At 50.7% G+C, this 19,179-nt stretch overlaps 1 protein-coding gene across 1 annotated transcript in view; it reads right to left on the bottom strand.

The window, feature by feature from the left end:
- The window catches only part of LOC119953069 (protein kinase C alpha type-like), a 249,538-nt gene that overhangs the window by 62,624 nt on the left and 167,735 nt on the right, over positions 1-19,179 (bottom strand). The window contains exons 8-9 of the mRNA XM_038776888.1: positions 1,408-1,539; positions 211-384 (exon numbers count right to left, since the gene is read on the bottom strand). Of these exons, the coding sequence (XP_038632816.1) occupies positions 211-384; positions 1,408-1,539 (306 nt within the window). The remainder of the gene's footprint in view (positions 1-210; positions 385-1,407; positions 1,540-19,179) is intronic.

Raw genomic sequence — 19,179 nt, 5'->3', positions numbered from 1 at the left:
TGAGACCGCAGCCCACACAACAGGAGGTTGTGTTCACTCCCAACAAGCTGTGCATGGAGAAAGCCTGTTTAAGAAGCCAGCTGTCTCTATCCTAAACCGGAAGCAACCCCTAAAAATAATTATATGATTACAAACAAAGAGAAGTAATTAAACGGCAAGTCCCTGACGACCGGTTTGCGCGACGTCCATTTTCTAAGAGCAGACACTCACGGAAGTTTGAAAACATGAATGCAGCTGTGTTAGGAAGTGGGGCTTTTCCATCAGGGCCAGGACCCTCTTTTCAATCATGGTACATTCCACATCGTCGTCCTGAATGACGACGTCTTTCTTCAGGATCTTGATGGCGTACAGCTCGTTGGTTCCCTTCCTCTCTGATAGCATAACCTGTCAAAGGGAAACCGTGAATATCAATAAGGAGCTGTGCAAGAACGCAGGAGGCCCAGCAGGTTTGCACACCAAAAATAATCTACACAAAACCTGATTTTATTTTCTACTGCTTTTCAAAATAATAACGTGATATTTCAGGTGCTACTTTGTTTGGATAAACTCTTAATCCTGTGACCAACAAAGAGTGTCACTGCTCAAGAGAGAACTTCCGTCTCTCCAGTGAGCTCTTCCCAAACGAGAATGGGCAAAGTCCCATTTATTGAATCCACTTCTCTCCAATTTTCCATGTGCCAACTGGCAGTTTTCCAAATGGTTAACAACACCCTTGCCACTCATTGCAATTGAAGCAAATTGCGATTCCCTTGGCGAGATTTCCCTCTTTCCCAATGTTGGCTTGAAGCTGGGGTCGACTCAAAGGGATCTCCTGCTGTACGCAGGCACAGTAATGTCATCAAGCAGGTTGAGTGGCCAATCACACAAACATTCTCACAGACAGCAAACCAGTCAGTTAAAAACCACCAAATCCCTCCATATTTAATTTTAAATTTTACAGATAGTGAAATAAATGATTGGGACAAAACACATGGGATTGAGTTAGAAGCCAAAATGTCACGAAGTATTAATATGATGAATTTATCGCAATAAATAAACTTGACATTCAACAAATATAAAACTCCTCCAGCAAGGCCAGTGAGGCTGTTTAGTAGTAATTATGAACTTATATGTGTTTAAAAACCACTTTTAAATAGGTGCAACTTTTTCAAGGAGTTTTATCATATGATTAATAGTGCATGAGGGGTGTCACCCATCAATTCAGTAATTTATATTCTTTGCATTTGGAGAGAACTTCAACATCACAACCTATGTATAAGTGTAGGATCACTTGTCGACTCCAGAAGTTGCTGTCAGTTTCAAAGGAGTAATGACAGCGAATAATAGCAATTCTACCATTGAAACAACTGCAACATCCAGACCTTTGATCACTTTGAGTCATTAAACTTCTGGACCAGCTTTACAAACCTTTCCAAAACTTCCTTTGCCTAACACCATTAAGAAGTTGAAGTCCTCCAGATGCACGTGGTCCAAGTCGTTTGTCGGCGAACTTGGTTTCTTCTCAATCGCCTTTTTGCCAGCAGGACCAAGTTTGGCTTTCTAGGGAATTGAAAGAAAACAAATTAAGATAACCTGAGTGTCACTGGGCTCCAGCCGCCCCTCCACACTGAAATATGTCCAGGAATGGATTCTGCTAATGTGCACAATCAGTTCACAAAGTGGCACCTACAGCTCTTTCACCTCACATCATGAACTGAATATCAGTGCACGATATTGTTGGGACTGATGCAGTGACATTATTTCCTGTGATCTTCAGTTTTCTTCCTTCTCTCTCTTGAAAGCAGTACCACTGATTGGGTCTGGCAACAACCTCAACAGACCACCCTCCAGTAACTGGCTCATGTACAACGGCCCAGGCAGTGAGTGTCAACGGGCTATTGGACTGAGGAGAGAATCGTTTCAAAGCCTGACCCTTCTCTCACTAAACACCCATATGCACAGAATCACAGAGTTGTTCCAGCACAGGAGGAGGTTATTCAAGCCATCGTATCTGCATCAGCTCTCCGAATGAGCAATTCATCTGGTGCCGTTACCCCACCTTCTACCTGTAACCCGGCACATCCTTTTTCAGACACTAATCCAATTCCTACCCAAATGCTTCGATGAATCTGCTTCCACCACATTCTCAGGCAGCACGTACCAAATCCTAACCACTTGTTGCGTTAAAAGGTTTCTCCTTCTGTCTCCATTGCTTTTTCAGCCAATTGCCTTCAACTGTGCCCATCCGTTCTCACTCTTCCCACCAATCAGGACAGTTTCCCCCTTCTACACTCTGTCCCAACACTCAGCATTTTGAAAACCTCAATCAATTCTCCTCTCACCCTTTGATCTCCAGGGAGGACAGAACCAGCATCTCCAACCAATCCATCGAACTCAGGTTCTACATCCCTGGATCTGTTCGCGTGGAAGCTGGAGTCAGTGAAAGAGGGATGGAGAGCAGGAACTCCAGTGGATTTCTTGTACCTTAATCCAGGGATGGGCACTCTAATTCTAACAGCAAAATCTGAGAGCATCTAACTCAGGCACTGACCAGAATCTCCCGTTGTGATCCCTATTGAATAATAATCATCATCTTTATTGTCACGAGTAGGCTTACATTAACACTGCAATTAAGTTACTGTGAAAGTCCCCCAGTCGCCACATTCCGGCGCCTGTTTGGGTACACAGAGGGAGAATGCAGAATGTCCAATTCACCTAACAAGGACATCTTTCGGGCCTTGTGGGAGGAAACTGGAGCACCCGGAGGAAACCCACAGATAGGGGGAGAACGTGCCGACTCCGCACAGACAGTGACCCAAACCGGGAATCGATCCCGGGGCCCTGGCACTGTGAAGCAACAGTGATAACCACTGTGCTACTGTGCCGTCCAATACAATGAAGGCTGGTGATTTATCCCAAACAGTTTGTGTTTAAATCAGTAGCTATGCCTGATATTATGACTCGGAGATAAATTAGAAGTATGACTATGTAACTGCAGGTTCTTAAACTAAATGCAAGATAAAAAATGTTTCTAAATACTCCCCATCATGAAGGGGTTTGTTAGAGTGGATGTTGAGAGGATGTAGAGAAACAGGCCGGGATTCTCCCTTCTGAAGCCTAAGTGCTCCGGCCAGCAGAGAATCGCTCCTGGTCTCCGCCTGCACGTGGACCATGGCCCACTTTGTGAGTCTCTCCCCTTTACCATGCGTGGGGGAGAGCTCACCAGATTCTGTCAGAATCCCGGTATCGGGCCGTCATTTTGAGCAGGCGGCCTGATACCGAGATCTGGCGGTGAGCCCCGCCCAACCCCCGCACAATGGAAATCCTGCCCCCCCCCCCCCCTCCCCCCATCACCACTGACAAGTAGGGGCATCCTCCCTCCCACCACAGGAATACCACGTCACCTACCCACAGCATGCATGCACGAAGGTGACCCCCATCCCCTCCCATTGACTCATCAGACTCCCCCATCAGAACTCCAAACAGAGACCCACCTCAGTCACCCCTGCCAGAAAGTTGCAGAGCACTCCAGGCAGCAGAGTGAAAAATCACTGCATTTTCACTTACCTTTCCCTAGCCTCAGACAAAAGTGTTCAAAGCAGTAGCTGTTTCAGCTGTCAGAGATTTCCTCGAAAGCAAGTACAATTCAAAGGGCTTCAGATCCCTTGACAGCCTTTAAAATGCAAATTTTCCGTTCAATTTCGCACAGCAATACATTTCACTAGCCAGTAATTGATAGTTTTAACGGTCCTGACACAGCTGCTTACAGGGTATGTTTATTTATCTTTCCCTTCACACTTGAATGCATTTCAAGCACCCTCCATTGATCCTAACCACAATGTTGCTATGATTGACCGCTCCTCACCACATAAAAAGGATCCAAGGGCTATAATATCTTTTTCTCAGCAGAAAGCACTCAGCTCCTTTTTTCCCTCGATGCTCCATCCTCTGCCTGATCGGAATTCCTGATCGGAGCGACGTTGAATGGAGAATCCACCCCACAGTTTAAGAAGGTCATGGAGTCTATGGAAGCTGCTTCTCAGAGACTGATAGAGACAGGGCCGTTGAACATTTTTAAGGCAGAGGTAGATACATTCTTGACTAACAAAGGAGTCAAAGGTTATCAGGGTTGGATGGGGCCAGTCAATCATATCTGACATGAACTTCCTGAGTGGCAGAACAGGCTCGAGGGGCCAAATGGTCTACTACTGCTCCCAATTTATGCGTTTGTGTTTAAGTGCCCAGGTCTCTGAAACAGCATTATTTCTAACTGGGTTTGTGAGAAAACTCCCCACTTAGGCAGCACAAGCCTTGCTTTATACATAATCCAGATCTCAAAGCTAATGGAAAAAGCAGTAGCCAATGAATCAGCTGAGATTCTTTGGGTGTCAGAGGCAACATTTCTGGATGGTTTACTACAAGTATCAAACCAATGTCATACACTTAATAATAATCTTTATTAGTGTCACAGGGAGGCTTACACTGCATTGGAGTTACTGTGAAAATTCCCTAGTCACCACACTCCGGCTCCTGTTCAGGTACACATAGGGGGAATTCAGAATGTCCAATTCACCTAACAGGCACGTCTTTCGGGACTTGTGGGAAGAAACCGGAGCACCCGGAGGAAACCCACGCAGATACGGGGAGAACGTGCAGACTCCGCACAGACAGTGACCCAAGCCGGGTATCGAACCCGGGACCCTGGCGCTGTGAAGCAATTGTGTAATGTAGAGGGAAGCTGCAGAGGAAAGGTGGACTTTAGAGGAGGAATTTCAAAGGAACAATAAAACAGAAAGATTTGCATTTATAAAGCACCACATCTGCAGGACTTAGAGCCAATGAAGAACTTTTGAAAGGTGAATATTTGTATAAGATAGGAAACTCACCAGCCAATTTGCAAACTGAAATCTCCTACAAACAGCCACACGGAATGAGGAGACAATTGACATTCTGATCTGTCGTTTGAGAAACATTTGTTTGGTACAGTCAGGTTAATACCCCTCCACCTCTTCAATACAGTGCCATGGGGTTAACACCCCTCCACCTCTTCAATATAGTGCCATGGGGTTAACACCCCTCCACCTCTTCAATATAGTGCCATGGGGTTAACACCCCTCCACCTCTTCAATACAGTGCCATGGGGTCTGTTACGCCACCTCTTCAATATAGTGCCATGGGGTCTGTTACGTGCACCCGAGGGGGCATCTTTTCTGATAGATGGTACCTCTGATTGTGCAGCACTCCCCTAACACTGCACTGAAGTGTCAGCCTAGATTATTGTGTGCAAGTTTCTGGAGTGCGACCTCTGGTTCAGGGCTGAGAGTGCGCCTGAGTGACCCACAACAGAGGTGGAGGAGGAGACAGTGCGAGTTAGTGCTCAGGGCACGCTACCATTGCAGTGTCAACAAAACAAGGGCTCATAACCTTTAATGTCTCCTAGTTCATTTGTACTTTTTTTGCCATTTTAAAAATAGCGATGGTACCTCAATTCCTTCACACTGTCAGGATAGACAAAATATCCCCCCCCCCCCCCCACTTCGCCCCCTCAGCCAGTCACCAGCACACAACAGGTCAAACAAAGCCCCTGTGTAAGTATTTGGGAGTTTTCTGAGAGGTTGATAGTGATGACTGGTACTCCTCAAATCAGCGAGCGAGCCGGAGCAGTGGGAATTCACAAGAAATGACATTCATTATTTTGAGGTGCATGCTTGTAGCTGAAAACCGAACCATTTTGGTTTTCCCGTGTAAGGAAGATCCTGCATCCCGTTAACCTAGAACGTTTTTTCCACCGGCCCACGCTGGCTGGCCTTTCCCTGACTGACTGGTGTTGTGGGACGGGGGTGGGAGATTGTATCGCACCTATAAACGTCGCTGGCTGCTGGGAGCCTGATATCACGGACCTTCCTGTACAAAAGACCCTTTGAACCAAATAGAAAAATCAAACAAAAATTGGTTAAAAAAAAAAAAACACTTCTGCACCCCATTGTCCATGATTACTTTCAGTCTTTTATACAATAATTAGATTGAGGTTTCTCATAATCAAAACTCAGTTTGAAGCGTAGCGTGCGGAGGTACTTTTCCTGACATCCCAGCCGTATGTTACATTAGCTTGAAGGGTTGACACTAGTTACTGAGTTTACTTAACAAATCCTTATTCCCTAAACGGGTACTGCCAGATATTCTGTGAATTTAAATAATGCAAGAGGAAGTTATACCTTTCATTCTGACCTGTCATTTGAGAGCTGTTTTACCTATATTATAATAAATTACGTAACTGGTTAGATGTGAAGGTCTGTTCTGTTGAATCTTTCCTGTGTATGTGGAGAGTGTTGGATATATCACACCCGGATCCCATTATGTCCGCACCCACATTCATTCTCCCAGCTGCCTCAAATCCAGTCAATAAGTTATTTTATTGCAAGGTGAACCAGTATTTATCAGCTTTTACTCCCCTCCCTTCTCTGTAGATACTCTAATACAGGCATGAAATGAAAATCGCTTATCGTCACAAGTAGGCTTCAAATGAAGTTACTGTGAAAAGCCCCCAGGTATTTTCAAAGTGGGGTTCGCGACTCGCGGGTGGGTCGTGGGCGGGTGTCGGGAGGGTCGCGGAGCTATACATCACGGCGCTCCCGATCGCGGGAATTCACGCGCAACAGCCGCAGCAGCCGGCATTGAACAATGCTGGCTGCGAGCGGCTTTATAAATGACAGCCAAGACCAGCTACAGAAATGCGGCCGCACTGCGTATGCGTGCCCGCTCATCAGTGCGCATGCGCAGAGCCCAGCAAGGACCACCGCCTCCTCCTGACGGCAGCGCGCTGACCCAGGAGGAGATTTTTTTTAAACTCAATGCCTGAAGTGAGGCAGAGAGCAGGTCACACGCCCCGAACACTGACGCACGTGCTTTGGGTGCGATTGCGATTCCTCCAATTTGTCAGCAATGACCTACATGTGCGAGGTTGGATTTTTCGTCCTCACAAAGGTGAAGACGGCACAAAGGAACTGGCTGAATCCTTCACCCAATATGTGCATAGCCCTCTCTTCCAGTGAACCTGATTGGAGTGAGATCGTTAGGACCAAGCAGGCTCACCTCGCGCATTAAAGGTCAGAGAAAACGGTGGGTCGCGAATGTCGGCCGGCATGGGTCGCAAATGTCGGCTGGCGTGGGTCGCGAATGTCGGCTGGCGTGGGTCGCGAAGGTTGGCCGGTGTGGGTTGCGAAGTTCGGCAGGTGTGGGTTGCGAAGGTCGGCTGGCGTGGATCGCGAAGGTCGGCCGGCGTGGGTCGTGAAGGTTGGCCGGTGTGGGTTGCGAAGGTTGGCCGGCGTGGGTCACGAATGTCGGCTGGCGTGGGTCACGAAGGTTGGCTGGCGTGGGTCGCGAAGGTTGGCCGGTGTGGGTGGCGAAGGTCGGCCTGCGTGGGTCACGAAGGTTGGCCTGCGTGGGTCACGAAGGTCGGCCGGCGGGGGTCACGAATGTCGGCCGGTGTGGGTCACAAAGGTCGGCCGGTGTGGGTCACGAAGGTCGGCCAGTTGGTAAAAATGGGTCCCCGGAAAAAAAGTTTGAAAAACACTGCTCTAATAGCAGCCTCACTGGCAGCTCTCCACGTGACTACCGTGTCTGAGTCTGGTCAGTAACGGTTACTGGGCTATTCGAACATAAGGGGCATCACAGCCAAACTGGGTCCCGCTCTCATTAACATTGGTGGGGGGAGCTGGGGTGGCAACTTCCCAATGGTATAATAGTTGCAACAAGAACTCTGCCTGGTTTGACCCCTCCACCCCCCTTTCCTTCGCAGGGGCTGAGGGAGTTGGCGAGGGCAAATAAGGCGCTGAGGATAAATGCGTCGGAAAAGCGAATGAGCTTCGAAGCCTGAGATTGGCGTTAGCGACTGAAAAACCTTTCGCTCAGTCCAAAACAACATTTTAAATTTGTACTGTGGTGATTCACTGTGTCCCCCACACCGAGCGTGTCAGGCAAGAGTGAATGGGTCCTGTCTTTGAGCTCGCTATTTTCATGCAAGCATGTATTAGTTCCCGTGTGAAAACGGTACACACACAAAGATAACATGAATGTCGGGTTTCACACACACAGTCAATCTTGTGATCTCGTGCTGCCACCTGCTGGTGGCTACTCATTGCAGCTTCAAACTCACCCGTGGCCTGATCCCAGACGGAATCTCGCCCATGCTAATTACTGAGGGGGGTTTAGAAATCAACACTGACCACAAAAGCAGAGAAGTTGTGGAGTCCCTTTTCTCAACACTGGTTCAGCCCCATCTGGAGGATAGTGTCGGCACTTTCGGGAGGATTTACAGAGGGTGCAGGAAAGATTACAAAGACGGTCCCAGGGGTCAGAGACTTAAGTTACGAGGAGAAGCTAAGATTGGTCTCCTTCGAGGTTGGAGAGGCAATTTGACAGAGTTGTTCATAATCAGGAGTGGTCTGGACAGCATAGGTGGAAAGAGACTGGTCCCATTAGCAGGAGTTACCAACCAGAGGAAACCGCTATAAGGTGGTTAGAGGCAGAAGTACGGGTGTGGCACAGTGAACATTGAACATACAGTGCAGAAGGAGGCCATTCGGCCCATCGAGTCTGCACCCACCCACTTAAGCCCTCACTTCCACCCTATCCCCATAACCCAACAACCCCTCCTAACCTTTTTGGTCACTAAGGGCAATTTAGCATGGCCAATCCACCTAACCTGCACATCTTTGGACTGTGGGAGGAAACCGGAGCACCCGGAGGAAACCCACGCAGACATAGAATTTACAGTGCAGAAGGAGGCCATTCGGCCCATCGAGTCTGCACCGGCTCTTGGAAAGAGCACCCTACCCACTACCCAAGGTCAACACCTCCACCCTATCTCCATAACTCAGTAACCCCACCCAACACTAAGGGCAATTTTGGACACTAAAGGCAATTTATCATGGCCAATCCACCGCACATCTTTGGACTGTGGGAGGAAACCGGAGCACCCGGAGGAAACCCACGCACACACGGGGAGGATGTGCAGACTCCGCACAGACAGTGACCCAAGCCGGAATCGAACCTGGGACCTTGGAGCTGTGAAGCGATTGTGCTATCCACAATGCTACCGTGCTGCCCTAAAAGCCCTATTAGTGTCACAAGTAGGCTTACATTAACACTGCAATTAAGTTACTGTAAAAAGCCCCTAGTCGCCACATTCCAGCACCTGTTCGGGTACACCGAAGGAGAATTCAGAATGTCCAATTCACCTAACAAGCGCGTCTTTCGGGACTTGTGAGAGGAAACCGGAACACCTGGAGGAAATCCATGCAGACACTGGGAGAACGTGCACACTCCGCACAGACAGTAACCCAGTGGGGAATCGAACCTGGGACCCTGGCGCTGTAAAGCCACAGTGCTATCCACTGTGCTACCTTGCTGCCGTGCTACAGTGGTTAGCACTGTTGCTTCACAGCGCCAGGGCCCCAGTTTCGATTCCCGGCTTGCATCACTATCTATGCGGAAACTGCACGTTCTCCCAGTGTCTGCATGGATTTCCTCCAGGTGTTCCGGTTTCCTCTCACAAGTCCCGAAAGACGCGCTTGTTAGGTGAATTGGACATTCTGAATTCTCCTTCGGTGTACCCGAACAGGTGCTGGAATGTGGCGACTAGGGGCTTTTTACAGTAACTTAATTGCAGTGTTAATGTAAGCCTACTTGTGACACTAATAATGATTATTTTTACATAAAGAAAAACGTTATTACGCAGCGTGTGGGTAGGATTTGGAATGCGTCGCCCGAGAGTGAGGTAGATTCAATCGAGGCTTTCAAAAAGAACTTCGACAAAGAGTCACCCAGACTTGAAACATTAGCTCCCTTTTCTCTCCACAGATGCTGTCCGACCTGCTGAGATTGTCCAGCATTTTCTGTTTTTCTTTCAAAAGGGAATTGGATAAGTACCTGTAGGGCTGAGAGACGGGGTCAGCTGATTGCTCCTTCTGTTCTGTAACCAATCTCTGACTCTACGATTAGTTGGCATCAGAGTTGGCACTGCTGGGCCAACAAGGAAATGGCTCTCAGACACCTGCAAACCATTTAATTGGCCGGCAATGACTCTGCAAATCTCTGTTTACTGAACAAAGCTAGCTTTAAAATGTGCCCTTAATAATAACTGCTTATTGTCACAAGTAGGTTTCAATGAAGTTACTGTGAAAAGCCCCTGGTTGCCACATTCCAGCGGCTGTTCGGGGAGGCCGGAACGGGAATTGAACCCGCGCTGCTGGCCTTGTTTTGCATTGCAAACCTGCTACTTAACCCACTGTGCTAAACCAGCCCCTTTATACAGGAGAGGTGACGCACGGCAGAATGTACATTACTGTAAAGAGTTAAAGCAGCTGATTGGCTCAATAAACATAATTCAAAATGTAACCATGGCCAGGTATCATGCCAAGCAGCAGCTCCCCTGCTCAGTCTGGCTTCGTCAGTATTATTCTTGGCCCTTGAAGGTTCAACATATAAGTCCCAATTTAACCCGGCCCTTCAGTACAGTGCTGAGGAATGTGCACCTCCAATCCTGGCAACTTGAGCATCCCATTTTTTAATCATTCTGCTGTGAGCAGCCATGTTTCCAGCTGCCTGCGCCAACTGCTCTAGAATTCCCTCCCTAAACACTCTCTCTCTGTCCTCCTTAAAACCTACCCTGTTGACTAAGTTTGTTTCCCTGTTCTAATACCTCCCAATCTGGCTTGTTGTCAGATTCTGTTTCATAACCGCTCCTGCGAACCGCTCTGGAACATTTTACAAGGTTAAAGAGTCGAGACAAATGTAAGTTGCTGCTGCACTGTTGACATATGTGTGGCATTTGGGGAGGATGTTTACGTGAAGCCTATTTGCCGGCTGTGGGCAGAGCTCCAGTCCGAGTGCTCTGAGAGTGGAGAGTGCTGCTGGCCTTGTCAACATTCATCCCTCACCTGGAGAACAGTTTAACTGCTGCCTGCTCTGCTGATTGGAGGTTTCTGCTGCAGCAAAATTGGCTGCCATGATTGTCCAAATAACAGAACTAATTACACGTCAAAAGCAATTTATTGGCTGTGTTGCACTTTGGGTTTGGAGGATGTGAGTGGACGCGGTAAATGTGCATGTCATTTCTTATTTCCACAGTTAATGCTGAACTATGTTCAGACACTAGAGTGGAGCAATCGAGCGTCTACTCACATTGTCCCTGCAACCCATATTAGCAAAGAGCCCATCAAGGCATTCTGTCCCTGAGCCATCTTGTAGCTGCATTCCTTTTAATGCCACTTTTCTTCAACAAATCTTGAACACGGTATGTCATTAAGCTGCTGATGCTGCAATCGTACAGCATCCACCATCTCCCAATGTTTGGACACGCTGCAATTTCTGCGAAAGGTTTAGTCAAACAAGACCGTCCCTGCTCTGCTGCTCACTAACGTCACCCTGTAGCAGGGGCTATTAGTTTAATGCAACTGCGTTGAAACTAACTGTCTTGTCTGCTTCCCTTTGTATCTAGGGTTGTAACAACAGCCCTTCCACTGGGATTTTGGGAAAATGCAACTAGTGCTTCCCAACCTGACAGCATAAAACATTATATTACACAATTTTAAAATTTCCAATTAAGGGGAAATTTAGCGTGGCCAATCCACCTACCCTGCACATCTTTAGGTTGTGGGGGTGAAACCCACGCAGACACGGGGAGAATGTGCAAATTCCACACGGACAGTGACCCAGAGCCGGGATCGAACCTGGGACCTCGGCGCCGTGAGGCAGCAGTGCTAAGCACTGCGTCACCGTGCTGCCCATATTATACAATATTATATTAGATTAGATTATTGTATACGATATTATATTCACTTCCCATCAGTAAATATCAGTGAGTCACAGGCCTCATTCATGAATGGAAAATGAAGAGTATCTGTTGCAGGAGGTTTGAGTACGGATAGGGGGGAGCATGATGTGGGGGATATTGTCAGGTGTGTGTGTGTGGTACCGGGTGGGTGTGTGTGTGTGTGGGTGTGTGTGGGTGTGTGTGTGTGTGTTGTGGTACAGGGTGTGTGTGTGTGTGTGGTACCGGGTGTGTGTGTGGTACCGGGTGTGTGTGTGGTACCGAGTGTGTGTGTGGTACCGAGTGTGTGTGTGGTACCGGGTGTGTGTGTGGTACCGAGTGTGTGTGTGGTACCGGGTGTGTGTGTGTGTGTGTGTTGTGGTACCGGGTGTGTGTGTGTGTGTGTGTTGTGGTACAGGGTGTGTGTGTATGTGTTGTGGTACAGGGTGTGTGTGTGTGTTGTGGTACCGGGTGTGTGTGTGGTACCGAGTGTGTGTGTGGTACCGTGTGTGTGTGTGTGTGTGTGTTGTGGTACCGGGTGTGTGTGTGTGTGTGTGTTGTGGTACAGGGTGTGTGTGTATGTGTTGTGGTACAGGGTGTGTGTGTGTGTTGTGGTACCGGGTGTGTGTGTGGTACCGGGTGTGTGTGTAGTACCGGGTGTGTGTGTGGTACCGAGTGTGTGTGTGGTACCGGGTGTGTGTGTGGTACCGGGTGTGTGTGTGGTACCGGGTGTGTGTGTGGTACAGGGTGTGTGTGTGGTACCGGGTGTGTGTGTGGTACAGGGTGTGTGTGTGGTACCGAGTGCGTGTGTGGTACAGGGTGTGTGTGTGGTACAGGGTGTGTGTGTGGTACCGGGTGTGTTGTGGTACCGGGTGTGTGTGGGGTATTTGGTATTCGGTGTGTGCGGGGAGAGCTTGCTCAGATATTGATCACCGTCTTAAATATCCTGGCATCCATCACCAGCACATGGTGTCACAAGCAGGCTTACATTAACACTGCAATGAAGTTACTGTGAAAATCCCCTAGTCACCACGTTCCGGCGCCTGTTCGGGTACACGGAGGGAGAATTCAGAATGTCCAATTCACCTAACCAGCACTTCTTTCAGGACTTGTGGGAGGAAACCGCAGCACCCGGAGGAAACCCACGCAGACACGGGGAGAACGTGCAGACTCCGCACAGACAGTGACCCAAGCCGTCTATCTTTCCAAGGTTTCTGTGACAGCTCATTCCAAATGTGTAACTCTCACATAGAAAAGGATTTTCAATGGGAGCATGGTAACATCACTGAGCCACACATCATCCTGGTTTGAATATATATCACTGTTCCTGCATTGCTTTCAGGTCAAATTCCAGCACTCCCTCCCTAACAGCACTGTGGGTGCACCTACGGTGTGTTACGGCGTACGGTGTGTTAGCTTTTATTGGTAGAGGGATTGAGTTTCGGAGCCATGAGGTCATGTTGCAGCTGTACAAAACTCTGGTGCGGCCGCATTTGGAGTATTGCGTGCAGTTCTGGTCGCCGCATTATAGGAAGGATGTGGAAGCATTGGAAAGGGTGAAGAGGAGATTTACCAGAATGTTGCCTGGTATGGAGGGAAGATCTTATGAGGGAAGGCTGAGGGGCTTGAGGCTGTTTTCGTTAGAGAGAAGAAGGTTAAGAGGTGACTAAATTGAGGCATACAAGATGATCAGAGGATTAGATAAGGTGGACAGTGAGAGCCTTTTTCCTCGGATGATGTCTAGCACGAGGGGACATAGCTTTAAATTGAAGGGAGATAGATACAGGACAGATGTCAGAGGTAGGTTCTTTACTCAGAGAGTAGTAAGGGCGTGGAATGCCCTGCCTGCAACAGTAGTGGACTCGCCAACATTAAGGGCATTTAAATGGTCATTGGATAAACATATGGACGATAAGGGAATAGTGTAGATGGGCGTTAGAGTGGTTTCACAGGTCGGCGCAACATCAAGGGCAGAAGAGCCTGTACTGCGCTGTAATGTTCTATGTTCTATGTACATCACATGGACTGCAGCGGTTCAATAAGGCAGCTCACCACCACCTTCTCAAGGGCAACTCTCACAGTTAACAGCCATGTCCTGAGAATTATCATTTAAAAAATTGCGCCCCAGCCTCGAAACTGACCTGTGCAACCAATCACGATAACTTGTCTTCAAAGGTTGCCTATAAGGAAGTCCAGTCAGTTTATTTCAGCCTGACCAGCAGAGGGCGTGACAATTCACTTCCCTGGTCCCAAGCTAGAGATGGGGAACGTCAGACTGGGCTCCTTTCCCTGGTACCTATTCAGTGTCCCCTGCTGGAAAAGATGTGTAAGTGTGCACATAGTGAGAGGAGAACTGATTCAGAGATAATGTATTATGACCCCGTTGAATAGTTTGTTGAGACTCAATAGCCTATGGTGGACCAATGGCTGGGGAAGGCCATCTTCACATGCACACACACGCTTACATACACAGATACACACTTAAACACACGCACATATTTACATACACACACGCACATTAACACACACATACATCCACATTCAATTTTACACACATACGCACTTAGACACAGATGCGCACACACATGTACGAATGCTTACATGCATGCACAAACTTTAACAGACACGCACACACTTTTACACACACACACTGTAATGATTTAAATAGCTGGCAAGATGCTAACAGGTGCTGACATTACTTTTAAAGGCTTCCGTTTATTAACATACTTTGCACCTGCTACTTTTAATCTGCAGCCAACAGCCAGTCTCCCTGGCTCAAGGCTTGCTCTTTCAGATGATCTGGCGAATGATTGGCTGAAAACTCTCTTTTTTTGATGACGCCTGGAGAGGTGGGGCTGGATTCTCCGAAATCGCGTTCGGTGATCAGCCGTAGAATCAAAGTTCCTGACCAAATAAGGGGCGTCGCCGCTTTCACGAAGCTCCGCCCCCTACTGGCTGAGTTCCTGACGGCGCGGGGCATGTCTGGTCTCGTCCAGCGGGAACATGGCGGCCAGGGACTCAGTCCAGCGGCGCCACAGTCGGGGGAGGGCAGATCCGTGGACGGGGGTGGGGGGCTTCATCGGGGGCTGGGGCATTGTGGGGGGGTGGTGGTCCGGGGCACCCGTCTGGCCCAAGGGGGGGGGAAATGATTTTGCGGGCTGGGTCCGGGAGCGGCCGCCGCCATGTAGCACGGCGCGGTCACTGTAGGCAGCCGCCATGTGCATGTGCGGCCACGCACCCGGCAATTCTTCGGGTAGTATCGGCAGCTAGAGCTGGGTGTTGTACACTGCCGCCATGCTGGCCCCCAGCAAATGGGGAATCAGTGGGCATTTTATGCCATTTTTTCTGGTGTAAAACGCCACCGTTCCAACGTTGACGTGAACCGGAGATTCCAGCCCGTGATTTATTTACTCCAATGAAAACTGAAGAAAGTCAGTGCGTTGAAGCAGGTGCAGGAGAGGCAACAGGACGACAATCTCACAAAACATTGGGTGTCCCTCTGCACCGACACCCCCCCCCTCCCACCTGTGGGACAGACACAATTTTACTGGGGTTTCTGTTCTGTCAATGTTTCAGACAGCCTGCTGCGTGGAAACCTGTGGTGTGAGGCTCCGTAGGTTATTCCTATCCGGATTGGACTTCCCGTGGTGGCCATGAGTGAGCAGTCGCACGAAAGGTGGCTCACTCCCGGAAACTTCTTTTTGAACCTTTTAACGGGCACCAAAAGTGCAACATGTTCCCTAGTTCCCATCTGCTGCTGCGGTGAGAGAAGATCTCCTGGCGGTGGTGGGGTCAGCAGAAGAGACCTCATTGATCCATAAAGGAGGCAATGGACACAGTGGAGCGGGACCTAGCGGCCCAGGAGGCAACGGTGCAGGACCTAGAAAAGGCAGCCATGGACCAGGGACAACGGTTATTCTCACTCGAAGCCAAGGTGCCAAGGTTGGTCACAATCCAGAAGGCACAGAAGGGGAAGGTTGATGACCAAGAAAACAGGTCCCGCAAGCAGAACATGCAGATCACCAGGCTACCGGAGGGCACGTAAGGGAGGAACAGGGCAGACTTTGTGCCATCGATATCCGGAACGCTGGTCAGGGAGGAGGGCTTCGCCAAGCCCCGGAGGTAGACAGGCGCACAGGCCGCTCCGACAGCGATCCAAGCCAGGAGACCCACAAGGTCAATGACAGTGAGGCTCCACAGATTCCAGGATAAAGAGCAGCCTACGAGGTGTGTGAAGAACATGCAGTCGTGTCAGTGGGAAGGACACAACATTCACTTGTACCAGGACATTGGAGCCGACCTGGCCAAGCACCGGGCAAGATTTAACAGGGGGGAAAACTGCACTGTGCAAAAGCAAGATATGGTTTGGCATGTTGTACCCGGCTAGACTATGCAAGCTGTCCCCGGCTAGACTCGGCAAGCTGTCCCCGGCTAGATTCGGCAAGCTGTCCCCGGCTAGATTCGGCATGTTGTACCCAGCTAGACATGGCAAGCTGTACCCGGCTAGACTCGGCAACCTGTCCCCGGCTAGACTCGGCAAGTTGGACCCGGCTAGACTCGGCAAGCTGTCCCCGGCTAGACTCGGCAAGCTGTCCCCGGCAAGACTCGGCAAGTTGGACCCGGCTAGACTCGGCAAGCTGTCCCCGGCTAGACTTGGCAAGCTGTCCCCGGCTAGACTCGGCAAGTTGGACCCGGCTAGACTCGGCAAGCTGTCTCCGGCTAGACTCGGCAGGCTGTACCCGGCTAGACTCGGCAAGTTGGACCCGGCTAGACTCGGCAAGCTGTACCAGGCTAGACTCGGCAAGCTGCCCCCGGCTAGACTCGGCAAGCTGTACCCGGCTAGACTCGGCAAGCTGTACCCGGCTAGATTCGGCAAGCTGTACCCGGCTAGACTCGGCAAGTTGGACCCGGCTAGACTCGGCAAGTTGGACCCGGCTAGACTCGGCAAGTTGGACCCGGCTAGACTCGGCAAGTTGTACCCAGCTAGATTCGGCAAGCTGTACCCGGCTAGATTCGGCATGTTCTACCTGGCTAGACTCGGCAAGCTATATCCGGCTAGATTCGGCATGTTCTACCTGGCTAGATTCGGCATGTTGTACCCGGCTAAACTCGGCAAGCTGTACCCGGCTAGACTCGGCAAGCTGGACCCGGCTAGACATGGCAAGCTGTACCTGGCTAGACTCGGCAAGCTGTACCCGGCTAGACTCGGCAAGCTGTACCCGGCTAGATTCGGCATGTTCTACCTGGCTAGACTCAGCAAGCTGTACCCGGCAAGCTATATCCGGCTAGATTCGGCATGTTGTACCCGGCTAGACTCGGCATGCTGTACCCAGCTAGACTCGGCAAGCTGGACCCGGCAAGCTGTACCCGGCTAGACTCGGCAAGCTGTACCCGGCTAGACTCGGCAAGCTGTACCCGGCTAGACTCGGCAAGCTGTACCCGGCTAGACTCGGCAAGCTGTACCCGGCAAGCTATATCCGGCTAGACTCGGCAAGCTGTACCCGGCTAGACTTGGCAAGCTGGACCCGGCTAGATTCGGCATGTTCTACCTGGCTAGACTCGGCAAGCTGGACCCGGCTAGACTCGGCAAGCTGTATCCTGCTAGATTCGGCATGTTCTACCTGGCTAGACTCGGCAAACTATAACCGGCTAGACTCGGCAAGCTGGACCCGGCTAGACTCAGCAAGCTGTACCCGGCTAGATTCGGTAAGCTGTCCCCGGCTAGACTCGGCAAGCTGTACCCGGCTAGATTCGGCAAGCTGTACCCGGCTAGACATGGCAAGCTGTACCTGGCTAGACTCGGCAAGCTGTACCCGGCTAGACTCGGCAAGCTGTACCCGGCTAGATTCGGCATGTTCTACCTGGCTAGACTCAGCAAGCTGTACCCGGCAAGCTATATCCGGCTAGATTCGGCATGTTGTACCCGGCTAGACTCGGCATGCTGTACCCAGCTAGACTCGGCAAGCTGGACCCGGCAAGCTGTACCCGGCTAGACTCGGCAAGCTGTACCCGGCTAGACTCGGCAAGCTGTACCCGGCTAGACTCGGCAAGCTGTACCCGGCTAGACTCGGCAAGCTGTACCCGGCAAGCTATATCCGGCTAGACTCGGCAAGCTGTACCCGGCTAGACTTGGCAAGCTGGACCCGGCTAGATTCGGCATGTTCTACCTGGCTAGACTCGGCAAGCTGGACCCGGCTAGACTCGGCAAGCTGTATCCTGCTAGATTCGGCATGTTCTACCTGGCTAGACTCGGCAAACTATAACCGGCTAGACTCGGCAAGCTGGACCCGGCTAGACTCAGCAAGCTGTACCCGGCTAGATTCGGTAAGCTGTCCCCGGCTAGACTCGGCAAGCTGTACCCGGCTAGATTCGGCAAGCTGTACCCGGCTAGACTCGGCAAGCTGTACCCAGCTAGACTCGGCAAGCTGGACCCGGCTAGACTCGGCAAGCTGTACCCGGCTAGATTCGGCAAGCTGTACCCGGCTAGACTCGGCAAGCTGTACCCGGCTAGATTCGGCATGTTCTACCTGGCTAGACTCGGCAAGCTTGATTTGGCAAGCTGTACCCGGCTACGCTCTGCAAGCTGTACCCAGCTAGACTCGGCAAGCTGTCCCCGGCTTGATTAGGCAAGCTGTACCCGGCTACGCTCTGCAAGCTGTACCCGGCTAGACTCGGCAAGCTGTCCCCGGCTAGACTCGGCAAGCTGTACCCGGCTAGACACGGCAAGCTGTACCCATCTAGACTCGGCAAGCTGTACCCGGCTAGACTCGGCAAGCTGTACCCGGCTAGACTCGGCAAGCTGGACCCGGCTAGACTCGGCAAGCTGGACCCGGCAAGCTATATCCAGCTAGACTCGGCATGTTGTACCCGGCTAGACTTGGCAAGCTGTACCCGGCTAGACTCGGCAAGCTGTACCCGGCTAGACTCGGCAAGCTGTACCCGGCTAGATTCGGCATGTTCTACCTGGCTGGACCCGGCAAGCTATATCCGGCTAGACTCGGCAAGCTGGACCCGGCTAGACTCGGCAAGCTGTACCCGGCTAGATTCGGCATGTTCTACCTGGCTAGACTCGGCAAGCTATATCCGGCTAGACTCGGCAAGCTGTACCCGGCTAGACTCGGCAAGCTGTACCCGGCTAGATTCGGCATGTTCTACCTGGCTAGACTCGGCAAGCTGTCCCCGGCTTGATTTGGCAAGTTGTACCCGGCTACGCTCTGCAAGCTGTTCCCAGCTAGACTCGGCAAGCTGTACCCGGCTAGACTCGGCAAGCTGGACCCGGCTAGACTCGGCAAGCTGTACCCGGCTAGACTCGGCAAGCTGGACCCGGCTAGACTCGGCAAGCTGTACCCGGCTAGACACGGCAAGCTGTACCCGGCTAGACTCGGCAA

This window comes from Scyliorhinus canicula, chromosome 18 (genome assembly GCF_902713615.1).
Source record: "Scyliorhinus canicula chromosome 18, sScyCan1.1, whole genome shotgun sequence".
Taxonomy (NCBI): domain Eukaryota; kingdom Metazoa; phylum Chordata; class Chondrichthyes; order Carcharhiniformes; family Scyliorhinidae; genus Scyliorhinus; species Scyliorhinus canicula.
This window is presented reverse-complemented; position numbering and strand designations above follow the sequence as displayed.